Source organism: Poecile atricapillus, chromosome 11, assembly GCF_030490865.1.
Source record: "Poecile atricapillus isolate bPoeAtr1 chromosome 11, bPoeAtr1.hap1, whole genome shotgun sequence".
NCBI lineage: Eukaryota > Metazoa > Chordata > Aves > Passeriformes > Paridae > Poecile > Poecile atricapillus.
In genome coordinates, this window is record NC_081259.1 from 2,258,092 (window position 1) to 2,272,306 (window position 14,215).

At 42.5% G+C, this 14,215-nt stretch overlaps 1 protein-coding gene across 3 annotated transcripts in view; it reads left to right on the plus strand.

Annotated features, from left to right (window-relative positions):
- The window catches only part of MEGF11 (multiple EGF like domains 11), a 200,126-nt gene that overhangs the window by 143,932 nt on the left and 41,979 nt on the right, over positions 1-14,215 (plus strand). For all 3 annotated transcript variants that reach the window (XM_058846658.1, XM_058846659.1, XM_058846660.1), the window contains exons 11-12: positions 8,667-8,813; positions 11,393-11,527. In XM_058846658.1, the coding sequence (XP_058702641.1) occupies positions 8,667-8,813; positions 11,393-11,527 (282 nt within the window). The remainder of the gene's footprint in view (positions 1-8,666; positions 8,814-11,392; positions 11,528-14,215) is intronic.

Here is a 14,215-nt window from a genome sequence, read left to right on the forward strand (position 1 = left end):
GAGCTGGTTTTCCTTGCCTATTTAAAACCAGAAAAAAATCTAGGACCTGTTTCATGCACCTGCAGCTTTTTAGCTAAAGATCCAGAGTGTTTTAGAATTCACAAAGTCATGGGTTGACTTTTTTCCCATCAGACTGTTTCATACCATTGGTTTGTAAGACAGAGCCTAAAATACCAGAATGGAGCAATAGTAAGTTCCTATTAAACATGCATTTTCTAGATGTCTAATCCCATTATCTACACCATATTTTGCATTTATCACTTCTGGCAGTCTTATCCTAGATTTTTAAATTAAGAATTTATTTCTGTGATTATTCTGTATCCTTACATTAGCTTTAAACAGACAGGAAAACCAGAAATTTCTAGAGTCAGTCTAAAATGGTGCATTTTAGCCTCTCTCCTGGCCTCTGCCTTTCCAGCATGAAAATCTTTTCCATATGAAAGGTGTGCTTACTCTCTGGATTCGACAAGTGCCCTTTAGTCTATGAATGTAAGATAAGCTTATTAGAAATTAGCTTTAATTTTTCATTGACTTAATTTCAAGTGAGTTGATAAGATTTTAATGTCAGGCTGTGCTTAAAAATTCTCTCTTTGACAAGAACCTTTAAGGATGGTTCCTGCTGATATAGGGCTAATTTTCAAAAATATGAATTATGAAGTTGTATCAAAGATTTCATTGATGTCCTGACATTAATTATGTCCTGTGTCTTCCTTGGCAGGTGTCTGGGGGGCTCCTGATTTTAATCTGAGTGAAGTTTAGTTGTGTTTGTCCTGTGCCAGATTTTGTATATATTTCACCTTTTGTGAAATCAGTTGGATTTTTGCCACTCCTTCAGTAGGAGTTGGATCAGACCCTCAGACTATAATTAGCAGCTGCAGCAAGGCTACTGCTAAACTTCAGCATGTATGCAAATCATTGCAGTAATAATCTTATAAACACAGAAGATACACAAGTTTTTTTATCTTTGTATTTATTTTGGGATTTCATTTTGCTTAATAAAAGACAGCTTTTAAATTTCTGAGAGAAGATAGCGTTTGGATGGCATCCTGGGTGATGCTAATTTAATGGGCTCTAAAAACACGAGACTTGACGTTAGAGGTACCCAACCCTTTTCCATTTTAATATGGAGACATTCTATATATAAGCCTGGCTGTGTGTACAATAATCACCTATAAATAAATGTGAGCAAGAAGTAGGGAAAAATTATTTGTGCACATTTCAGTAGACTAAATGCTGGCTGTTGGCATGCTGGGTGTGAAAGGAGGAGAGGGAAGAGTGCTCAGCAAACAGCCTGCAAGCTGAAATGAGGTGTGTGTATACACTGATATATTTATATCGTGGAGAGAGACTATTTACAAGGGCAGGTAGTGACAGCTTGGGGGGAATGGCTTCACACTGCCAGGGAGCAGGGTTAGATTGGATATTAGAAAAGTAGAAATATTCTTTGTACTTCCTTCCCTGGGAGGGTGGGGAGGCACAGGGTGCTCAGAGAAGCTGGGGCTGCCCCTGGATCCCTGGAAGTGCCCAAGGCCAGGTTGGACACTGGGGCTTGGAGCAGCCTGGGATAGGGGAAAGTGGGGGATAGGAACTGGGTGATCTTTAAGGTCTCTTCCCCACCCAGACCATTCCACAATTCTATGATACATTATGTTATTCATTAAAGAGTTTGCAATGAAAAATGTTGTAAACATCTTCCTTCCTGTCCCACACCAAGGAGAAAGGGTGGAATTTCAACATCATTGACCACAAAAGGCTTTGGTTGTGCCCCAGCTCTTGCTCAGCTGTTCCTCATTCATGGTTTACTTCTGGAGCTTGAACATTTCCAGCAGGAAAACAATCCAGGTTTTCCTCACTACCAGTTCCTCCTGTTTCCCTGCTTGGATCTTTCCCAGCTTTCTGTTCCCTCCTGGCCTGAAACTGTTCCCAGAGTTTGAGAAATAGGAAAGCCCTGAAGATGAAGCAGGGCTGTGTAGGGCTTGACTCCTTTTAGCCCCATTTTCTGCAGGTCTGCCCTGCCTGCTCAGGCCAACTCTTCCCCTGCAGGAGTGCACCCTGGAGAATACCCTGGAGCAAAGGGAACCAGATCATCCTTAATTTTAGCAAACATTTTGACTTACCTAATTTCTTGTGAGGTAGGTCTCTTGCCTCAAAAGCTTTTATTGCATAAATTCCCCAGGTTGGGTGATTCATACCTGGAGATTTCTCTAGATAATTAAAAATAGGGGTAGGATTAGAGCTCCACAGAGGTGCATTAGGCTCTAAGTGTATTACTTGCAGAAAAACACTTCCATTAATGGGTGCATAAATCGCCCTGCACAGATGAGAGAAGGGACAATTTAGAATTTTTCACTGGCTTCAGGGAAGGGCATATTCTTCATTATTTAAGACCAGATCATGGAGCTTTCATTTAGACTGATGGGTTGTTACACTCAGGAGTTGGCCCTCTGAATCCACTGGTGAATGATACTCACCAGTTTGGAAAAAAAAAAAAAAACAGAGAAAAAAGCAGTTGAGAGCACCTCAGAAGTTCATAGATAATGTGAGTGTGGCTGCTGTTCTCTGCTGAGTAGTTTCACTATATAAAAACAAAAATAGCTTATTTGCAGACTAGATGAGCAGCCATCAATTCTTAATGTTTCCATTTAATTTTATGAGAGATCCCTTTATGTTTCCTTCTATCTGCTGCCCTCCCCACACTGATTTTCTCATTCTTCAGCATTCTTAAATGCTGAGTTGTCAGGAATTGTTCTGTGGTGCTTCTGACTGGCTCTGAGTCAAATACTTCAGGGTTTGCCTTAGATAGGAATAAAGATGCAAAAAGTGATAGAAAAGCATCAAGAATTCTTTGTGAACTCTTGTTCCTGCCCTGTGAGAGCTCCTCTGAGCAGCTGATCCACAGCTTGGACAGTTCTTTCTTGTGTTCTTAGTGAATTGTCTTTTACCTTTTAGAGACTGAAGCAGCAGAGGAATTTCTGCTTAGGAAAGCACATGGACCTAATCTCAAATACAATTTAAATAGAATTTATAGGGACAACAGAAGGGTAACAGCAATAAGAGCATCAGGGAAAGACAAGAGAATAAGGTTAAAGAAAACATGAATGTGTGATTATAGATGTGTGATTATCAGAAATAAATGTACAAATGAGGAAGCCAAGGCAGGATTCAGGGTGACCTGGGTGGGTTCTGGCCCTGGTCCTGGCTGGGGGTGCTGCCATGGGACAGTCCCATGGGACAGACAGCAGAGGGAGGTGCCCACCAGTGCAGAGGTCACATCCACTGAGACATTCCCAGACCTGTTGTGCCTGCCCACAGCCACCCACCCACCCCAGGCAGCCTTGCAGCATCAGTGGAGGGTGCAGGTACAAACCACCTCTGAGGATTCATCCTGCCAGGGACACGAGCCACCAGCATTCCACATCAAAGCCAAGCGTGACTCACCAAACCTCAGGCCTCCGTGGCATTGCCTGTAAAAATCCAGTGCCTATTTTTGCATGAAAAGCAGTTCTTTCCAAAGCTATTCAAATGCCAGAAATAAGAGATTATTATGACTTCATGTCATGTTGAAAGACAGGTGGAGGAGAGCACAATGTTTGTGTTGGATTCAAATGTCTGCTGAAATCATTCCTGTCATTCCTAATTGATGTTGCATCTGTCTTTAGATTGGGACTATTGAGGGGAAAAAAAAAAGCTGAAGATCTTATTCAGAGAAATAATTACAGTTATACACTGGTAGATGTAAAATTAAAGTATGTGGGGGGAAGGGAACTACGTCCTATAATTTATCAAATTCCTACATCCCTGAAAAATAATTAGATGCTGGGCAGTGTTCAGGCAGTGCTGCAGAGGCTGCTGTCAGGGGGATAGCAGTGGTCAGAAACAGACCACTGCTTCTCATTTATTCCATCCATTTTTGCTCTTCTATTGTGTTTGGAGTAATCGTTTCCAACTATCCAGAGACACAGCAGAGAAACAATGGCATCTTTATTAAGAACCAGAGACGTAATCCCCAAGCACAAGTGCAATTGCAGAAGCTGGAGAGGGAAGAAAGGGAATTCTGCTTATGTCTGGCTTTCAGGAATTTTACCCTCCAAAGTCCTTCAGTGTGATGTAGTTATGGGCAGCACTAAATCTGCATTACTTTGACAAACTTTCTTGCAGCCACTGAAGATTATTAATGGAAGCAGCCTGTGAAGGAGCTGTTCAATAGATGCCTCACATCCCACTTGTATGGCCTGGGGGGTTTTTTTCCCTCTTCTTTTTCTTGCTTCTTTTCCTGATGCTTGTGTGGATGTTGGATTAATCCATCACAGCTTGATTTGCAAATTTGAATACAAGGGCTGACTTCATCTGGTCAAACTTGAAGCTGCTCCATGTAAGACAGACACAGGTTTCTATCAACAGCTTCCCACTGCCAGAGGGCAGGGTTAGAGGGGATATTGGGAAGGAATTGTTCCCTGGGAGGGTGGGGAGGCCCTGGCACAGAGAAGCTGGGGCTGTCCCTGGATCCCTGGAAGTGCCCAAGGCCAGGCTGGATGGGGCTTGGAGCACCCTGGGATAGGGGAAGGTGTCCCTGCCCATGGCAAGGGATGGATCTGGATGATCTTTAAGATCCCTTCCCCACCCAAACCACTCTGGGATTCTGGGATTCTCTTCCTCCTCTACCTCTCTCCCTGCTGCTTTCCTTTATCAGGATTATCTGCAGCTCCACATTGGAAGATCCCTGCCCAACCAAATGGCTTCACCCTTGGGAAGTCTGGGCTGAGTTACCCCAGTTGCTCCCCATGTCCCAGACAGCAGCTGCTTGGGTAGGAAACTGTCCTGGAGGGGCAGGAGTTTGGAGCAGCTCTCCTGTGTGGCTGTCCCTCAGAACATTGCAGTTGTGCCTGCTCTGCTGGGCTCAGTTCAGTCCAGTTTGTTTGCCACAGTAATTCAGGCCCTTAGGGCTGCTTTTCCTCCCCACGCTGTGTGCAGAGGAGGTTGGTGTGGGGAAAGGGGAGTGAAGCCACTCCTGGGACTGTCAGCTAAATGCCATGTACAGAGCAGCCCAAAGGGAATCCCACTGGAGAACAGCCAGTGTTTCAGAAATCCAATATCCCAAATCCCTGCTGGGCCATGGAGACTTTGGCTGCTGTTTCACAGACTGAATTAAAGCCACAGTGGGCTCTGCTCTTACCTGGGCTCTGCCTTACAGCAAAAGTGCAGATTTCTTGCCCATGTCCAGTGGATAACTACAGTTTAATATCATTTATATAAGTTATGTGGATTTCATTTACAATTCACCCCCCAGAACATTGTTTAAAAAGGTCTTGGAAGTGTAATTTTATACCAGTGTCTGCAATTGTGAACCACAGCCTCAGGCTGGCAGATAATTCCCTGGTATCCAGGCAGTAGAGTTTATGTATAGAACTGCTTCCTGCAGCTTCAAGGACTTCTGATAGTTGTCTTTCTAATTTCTACACAATTCATGTGAAACCAGGACTTTGTTCATAAATTAGGAATCTGTGGTTGTAACACGAGGTAATACAGAGGTGTGTCAACTTCAGCAGTTTTTGTAGTTCTGGAAATTGAAAACTAATTACTTATCAGAAATGTTCATCAGCAAGTTCCTAAATAAATATTAAAGTTTTACATTACAGAATCTTGCTGCTTCACTGACTCTGACTATAAAGTAGCTGGGAGGGATGGACTCCCCCTTTACACCCTGTCAGGTTAGGGAATTGTAAAATTAAGGTGCTTTTTCCAGCACAATTCCGTAAGACTTGCATGTCCAGATGCAATTTTAACTTCTCATTTATATTTGCAATTCAATGTGTGTAGGAGCCTTCAAAAATGAAGTCTTCCATGAGAATTAACTTCGAGTAATAAAAAGCAATAAAACCTGATTGTGGCACCATCTCGATTGTCTTCTGGAAATGTATAAATAAATAAGGGCTGTAACGAGTGGCAGTGGCTTCTGGAAAGTTTCCTTTTCCCCCTTTCCATTTTGCTACAACAATCAGCTCCACAGTGACTCATTGCCTTCGTTAGGAGAGGGAAGACATCCCTCATTACTCATTACCAAAGGAAGGACTTTGCTGCTGCAAGGAACAGCCCTGGCATTCTAATTCAGGTACCTTCCACAAGAAAAGAGTCAGCGTCATTCTTCCCCAAACTTTGTCAAAAGAGACAAAATAATGCTGTTTAATTGTCCCTGTTTATAAACAGCCCGTCCACAATGACAGATTTGTAATTTTAATGCTGCAATCAGGAGGAAAAATGCACCTTTTTCTTTGTTTGTGTCTGAATTTCACTTCAGGAAGCTCATGCTGAGACCCAAGGCTATAAATGATCATATATATGTATTTATAAATACAAACCACATTTATTTATTTCCAATTTATTGTCTGACTTTTTAATTACAGAAAACTGTGGATACAATACATAAATGCACATACAAAGCACTTGTTTAAGTAATCCAAGGATATATTTAATTTCAAAGGGAGCATGGAAGACTCTTTAAAATAATTGTTTTTCTTGATTTTATTAATACAAATGTTCCTTGTCTCTTTTCACAGTCCCTTTTTTCAGATTTATTTACTTGATATGAAGGAATTGAGCTTGAATTAAGTTTTTACTGTATTTTAATGTGGTTTTTATTAAGCTGTACAGAATAGTCCATGCCTCTTTATAAATAAGCTAAGATCATGTATTACTAGAAATCACATTTCAAACTGTACTTTTGCCAGACTTGGTTAAGATTTTCAAGGAAGGGACATTATAATTGTGTGATTAATCTTCAGAAAAGGGAAATTTTGGCTCTGCAGTATTTCTTACTGTGTTAACTTCAGAGATTTATAAAACCAACTTGAAACTGCACTGTGTGTTTATAATGACTTTTAGCTGATTTAATAATCCTCAGTTTGGTGACCATACAGATCACAGCTCCCCAAATGCAGTGCATTACCTCTAGCATCCAGATGAAGTTATCAGAGTGGGAGGAAATTACTGGGATTGTGTTTCTGTGCTAATCCAGCCCCTGGGCTGCTTTGATCCCATTGTGCAGTGGGACGTGTGTATGGGTGATAAAGAACATCTGAGGGTGGGGATGGTAAAAACATCTCAGGTTGGGGATGGTAAAAACATCTCAGGTTGGGGATGGTGAAAACATCTCAGGTTGGGGATGGTGAAAACATCTCAGGTTGGGGATGGTGAAAACATCTCAGGTTGGGGATGGTAAAAACATCTCAGGTTGGGGATGGTAAAAACATCTCAGGCTGGGGATGGTAAAAACATCTCAGTTTGGGGATGGTAAAAACATCTCAGGTTGGGGATGGTAAGAACATCTCAGGGTGGGGATGGTGAAGAACATCTCAGGTTGGGGATGGTAAGAACATCTCAGGGTGGGGATGGTGAAGAACATCTCAGTTTGGGGATGGTGAAAACATCTCAGGTTGGGGATGGTAAAAACATCTCAGGTTGGGGATGGTAAAAACATCTCAGGTTGGGGATGGTAAAAACATCTCAATTTGGGGATGGTGAAGAACATCCCAGGGTTCACATCACCCAGCTGGGGTGTGTGTTACCCCTGATCTCAGGGCCATGCTGGTGCTGGGGTTGTGTTCTTAGGAAAATTTCCAGGCCAGTTTCTGATCCATTTTTGCTGCTGTTATCAGTGCTCCTGGCAGTGCCACTCCCTGCAGCTGGCACTGCTCAATGTCCCTCTTAGTTCATGATCCTGCAAACCCATCCAAGGAGCCTTGATCATAGAAATAACCCTGCTAACTGCAGGTATTGGTACTGCCTTATCCCGGTGGAGTGAGAGCCTCTCGGTGTGCAGGATCAGCTCCTTCAATCACGCTTAGATGTGACAAGCCATGGCACAAGGCTGTTTTTAAAAGTCACCAGTTTAAACAAAACCAGTTGAAACCATGCCAGAAGCCTCATGTTAAGTTTCCTGGCTGTGTGCTCCTTTCAGTGTTTCCAAGCTTTGCCCTTCATAATAGTAAATATCAAAGCAGCACCCTGGAAGCACTGGGAGCTGGATTGGCAGGTCTCAGTCTCTGTCTAACATGCAGATGCTCAGTCTGTGCTCACCTATGGCCACTTGCTGGATCACAGCTCAGTTTATTCACACACATCTGGGCAGCTCTGGCTGGATGTGGGGTATATGCACAAAACACCAGAGCACAGGGAGGAAACAGAACACAAAACAGAGCTGAATTTACTTGTGTTCAATAATCCAAATACTGAACATGTTTGTGCAAATTCCTGATTTTTCTTTTTATGGTCTTCCAATTCACAACAGGTAAGTAATCAGGCTTCAATCAACTGCCTATTTCCAGACAGTTATTCGAGCTATTTTGTGACTTTAAAGCAATTCCTGACCTTCATCTCTTGGATGACATGCAGAGTTTCTTTAATGGTGCTGAGGACTGAACAGGCGCCCACTAACACAGAATTCACCTCTCTGGCATTTTCTTAATTTTCACTTTATTAAGCAGATAAAAGAGGAGCTGTTTCCTTCCCAGACTCCCTCACTGGCTCTGATGGACTGTGAGGCATCAGTCCAGCCAAGCAGTTCTTTGATCACCGAGCGGAGTAAAAGTTGTGGGAAGCCGAACGTGTGGCTTTATTTACCCTTATATACCTTATGTCTTTTATATCCTTATATATTTATTTATCCTTAGGCATCCACTGTGACAACATCTGCACCCAGGGCCGCTGGGGACCCAACTGCTCCATCTCCTGCAGCTGTGAGAATGGGGGATCCTGCTCCCCTGAGGATGGAACCTGTGACTGTGCACCAGGATACAGAGGACCCTTGTGCCAGAGAAGTAAGATTTTCCATAGCTGGTAGAGGCAAGGCAGGTAGAAATGCTCTTTTATGACACCAGACAGACAAAACCACAGTTTCTGAGCTGCTTTAACCCATGACTTCCTAAGGGTAAAAAAGCCTGAAAATGCAACTTCATCAAGAAGTCAAGGCTCTCCTGCACAGAGCTGTGCCTTGTGTTTCTTCTTCTGATCTGCACCTGGAGGTCACAGGTGACCTGCAAGGAGGAGCAGCACCTTTACAAACCAAAGCTGGCAGGACACAGATTTGCAGTGAAGTCAGATCTATTAAACAGAGTCAGCCACCACCCTTCACATAATGACAAGTGGATGAGCATTGGCATCAAAATAACAACGCAATGTTTTCTTATATACCAGAAAAAGAAACACAGCAGCCCAAAATAACTCCTGTTTGATGCTCTGCTGCTACATATTAAAATGTACCAAGCAGATAAAAATCCTCTCATCTGCTTTATCTGGGAGGCTGCATTTGCCCCATAGGGACCCCAATTCACTGATCCAAACTACACCAACCATCTTCCCATGTAAACAAGAAGTGGATTTGTGTTTCTTTTCTGGTCAACATTTCTTCTTCTTTCTTCTTCTTCTTCCTCTTCTTCCTCCTCCTCTTCCTCCTCGACATTCTGCATGCCCAGTTCATATATCCCCTTTGATTTCACCAGTTACACTTGACATTAGAACACACTCATCTCTAAAAATAATTTGCAGCTGACAGTTTTTATTTAAAGCCATTATAACAATGACCTCTAGCACTGCTGTAGTTAATGGTCTATAAGCATTTCCATTATAAACCCCAATTTCCAGGTGCTTCAGCATATCTGTGTAGCTGCAAAACCTCTCTCCAAAGCTAGAATGTGGTGCTCAGAGCTTCAGGGAGATGAGGAAGAAAATGTTTTACAAATTTGAAAACCTGAAGAGTGCAAAACTTCCAGAAGTTAATAGTTTCTGACCTTTCTGAGATGAAAAAAACCCAGCTTAGTTCTATCAGCTGTTGGCATGCAGGCTACAAGAGCAAACCTTGTGGCCAGTTTGCAAGGCAGGGAATCAGGCTGCTCCCTGAGGATGTTTGCTGAGGATCTAAAGGGGAGAAATTTTCCTCCCCACTGGGGTGATCACAGAGGGATCCTGTGGATGCTCCTGCTCTTGCTCTGTGAGGCCTGGCAATCCAGTTTACTTCCACCTCTTTTCTGGGATTCAGGCTCAAGAATACCTGGTGAACAGGAGACCTTGCTAAGCTTCTTCTCAAAATCATCCACATTTTTCTCTTAGAAATTCATTTAGAAACAGAATTTAGGCTGTACAAGGCAGAGCTGAGGATGATACTGAAGGTGATACTCAGCCAACTTGTTCTGTCTGTGTAATCAGGATTACATGAGACACTGGGATGCTTTAGTGCTCTTAAGACTGCAGAAATGTCTCCAGGAATGATCCAGGTTGTTTTATAGCTACTGCATCATCAACCAACCTGTCAGCTAAGCTCCAGCTGGAAATGTGCAGTGGGGTACGAGCCTGACATCCTCTGAGAACATACAGTCCAAGAGAAAATTCTCATTTGCTGGAAAAATAGAACAGACATGATTTAGTAACCACTGAGCCAGAACTATAGAAGAGAGAATCACAGGAGTAAAAATAAAAACATATAAAGTTATTTTTACTGTCACTTACTTCAATTTAACATTTCTTTGTGTTATCTATTGCAGTGAATGTTTAGACAGTGGATGTTTTTTCACTCTACATACTCCACGAAGCAAAAATCTGCTTTTAAAAGAGCCACTGAGCTGTAATCCTGACTCTAAACCTGATGTACAAATTCTGTAATAATTTCAATCCAGGTTTTAGGCAAAATAAGCACATAAGTCATGGCAAGTTTACTCAGCTATCTGGTGTGATTACTGATGCAAGACAGGTGATTTTCTATGGTGTTACATAATTCTCATTAATAGATTCTGTTCATCACTTGATGGCTGTTGCTCCTGCCATGAAATGTGTAAATGACTGCCCCAGCTTAGCACAGGCACCACACAGCTTTTGGCATAGTTGTTTTGACATAAAATATTGATTCCTAATACACCTTCTCTGATTTCTTGACTCAGTTTCCATTTCCTTCTGAGTTTCTGTTGTCTGTACCCATGTGCCAGTGTTTCTTTTCCTATCTACCCTAAAGTCTTTGGAATGTGTTATTAACCATATCTGCAGTAGGCTGTGAGGTCTGGAACATCTTAAACTCCTGTTTTATCAAAAATTTCAGGTTAGAGAGACTCAAATGAGTGTCCTGAGAGAGAGAGGCTGCTGAGAACTCTGCTGTGGTATTAAATAGCCAAGGACTTCCATGAGGAAGAAAGGTGGGAATGTTTGAACACAGGAGCAGTTTTACCCAGAGCCTCCACTTTATTAAACATGGAACAATCCAAGGGGCTTCATCATTTCAGCTGTCCGCAAAATTGTGGTTGATAAATTAAGAAATATTGGTTTGGGATTAAGACAGACAGAGAATTATTGAGCTCTCAGTGATGAGAAAACGTTGGAAAACCTGTGACAGCTTGCTTTGTTCTGTTTTCAGTTTGCCCCCCTGGGTTTTACGGCCACCACTGCAGCCAGCCGTGTCCCCAGTGCGTGCACAGCAGCGGTCCCTGTCACCACGTGTCCGGACACTGCGACTGCCTGCCGGGCTTCTCCGGCCCTCTCTGCAACCAAGGTACCACCCCAGTGCCACCTCCCTTCCTGAGTGTGTGTGCCTCTGCAGAGAGTCCCATCCCATGGTTCCTGCCTTTTTCCCTTGGTTCAGCAGTTTAGATCCCAAGAAAATCTTTATTTCAGAGGGGAAATGCTAGCAGGTACTCAGTCACCCTCTTGTAAACACGATGTGCTTCTGGTTTCATAAATAAACCAGGTCTGCTACACTGGATTGAAATGACTGTGGAATGGGACACCTGCTGTAAATACATCAGCATCCAATGGCTTCATTTTTCTTGCTCCTCACCTGAATGTTGACAGCACCTTCATGTGATCTTTGCAGCAGGATGGGGAGGTGCCAGTTCAGGTAAAGGCCAGCTCAGGTGAACAATCCCAAGCACCCAGTTGTGCACAAAACCTCATTTCCACCGTGCAGGACCTGGCTGGGAATAGCTAAAACCATGGACACGAGTGCAGGACACAGGAAATTTACAGTGAGGCAGAGAAGTGAGTTCATTTTCACAGGTGAAGAGGAACTTCAGCTCCCCCAAACACCCATCACCTTTCTGTACCTTTGAAAGTTCCATATTTAAATCCAGGTTTCATTTTCATCCTGAAAATACCCACAAAATCACTCAGCACTCTCAGTTGCTGCCTACTGCAGTGGAGGTTTCTACACAGATATTTAAAAGAAGTGATTTGTAGTGGCCACTGCCCCTGTGAAGTCACCATCCCTGCCAAAATTGAATGACACTTTCAATGACCTGCTTTGCAGTAAGTTGGAATTGCAGGGAGCAGTTACCCAAAATCATTAAACATAGATTAAGTATAACCATGTTTTTTTGGTTTTTTTTTCTCCTGTGCTGTATAGTCAACTAAACATTACACCAATTAATTTATTAAAATGAACGTATTTCAGTGAATTTGTCCATTTATGTGAAACGTTAGCCAGATTTCAAAGCATAAGCAGGTCTAATTATCCTCTTAAGAAAACTATTTTATTTTTTGCTCAGATGTTCAGCACTTCTGGTTTTACTTTGAAATGTTGATCTATCCAGCAAATTAATCTTAAAATATTCATGTCCTAATTAAAATCAATTTGTGTTGCAGTTTGTCATAATGAGTTAACATGTAACTTTATTTTGTAGAAAGAAAAATGCTAATTAATTTTCCATTAGAAAAATGTGAAATGAAGATTTCACTTTGGAATTTTTATCTCCTTGTGCCACTGGCAGCAGGAACTTTCTTCCACCAGCAGTATGTGCATGTGAGGAGCTGTGTAACCCCCAAAACTGCACAGGCTGACTCAGTTGTGCCAAGGATTCTGAGCTGCAAACAGCTAAACAGCTGTTTTATGAATATCTTTCACAATCATGGAGCAAGATGGGTTGATAATAACTTGTTATCACTGCTAGAACACACCTGACATCCCACAGGGACTTTGGGAGTCCCACTTCAGAGCTTTTTGAGCTAATTAACATCCCAATCTGTGTTGTACAGTCACATTGCTGCTGAAGAAAGCAGCATTAGGCCTTGTTTTACAGCTCTCTAAAAATGATTGAGACATTTAAAAAGTGCTTGAATTTGGATCTCACATATTCACAAGAGTCACTCTGTCAGTCCACAACCAGGTTGTTTAAATTAGGGAGAACAACCATTTCATCATCCCTCTGTGCTGACATTCCAGAGGGCATCATCCCATTTCCCAGAGCCAAGAGGAGCTCCTGTGGAGGGAACCCCTCTGCCAGCTCTCCCTGTGTGCACAAAAGCACCAAAGTGTGACCTGATCCCTTTGCCAGCAGCTCTGTTTGGATCACAGATCTTGCTCTGATCCATCAGCATTCCATGGTGCAGAATAAACCAGCTCCTCTTCTAAGGAAGTCCTTTGAGAATTATGGTTTTTGTACATAAAAACCCCAGCCTTCATCGAGCTGGTGCTGCCAAAGCACCACCCTCCATCTCAAAGATGCCATAAAACAGTGCCTGGTAGGGAAAAAAAACATAAAACAGGAGCTGGAAGAGAATAATGGTGTGGCCTGTCCAAGAGCCTGGGCTGACAGATCAGTTCTGGTTTTGCTGTCTGTGATAGCAGAGCTCTGCTTTCCTTCTCTCTCTCTCTGCATTCTCTCCATTGTGGCTGCTGTGTATTGTGTTTAGTTTTATCTCTTTTCACTTAGGAACTGTTCTGTTTAGCACACAGTGTGAAAGCCAAACCCAACTTTATCCACTCCTACAGATAAGTCCTGTAGAAACACAAGCAGAAAACAATACTCTGCTGTAGTAAGAGCAGAGGATGGCATATTATATAAAAGCCAATGAATCACAGCTCAGGATTTCAATCTGTGGCTGATTCACAGTCAGGATAGATTGAGGTCACCTGCAGAGACTACTTTTGAGAAAGTGAGAGAGGCTGAAGTGGTAAAACAGCTGCATAATTCAGGCAAGTGCCTTAATCACTTTTTTGACATAGCTATTATTTACCAGGATACAAGTCCAGTTCCATTTGTTACTCTCTTTGCAAAGATGGACTGTATGTTTTATCTTGTTTTGAAAATACATCTGTTTTTGTCAGGGAACACAGCCAATAAGAGCCCAGAAATGAAACATTTCATTCATTACTAAGCAGAGCTTTCCATCAACTTTAACGTTAAAGATTTCCAATAATTTGGTGGGAGGTTGAAGATCTACATGTCTATTAGTTTCCTGTCAC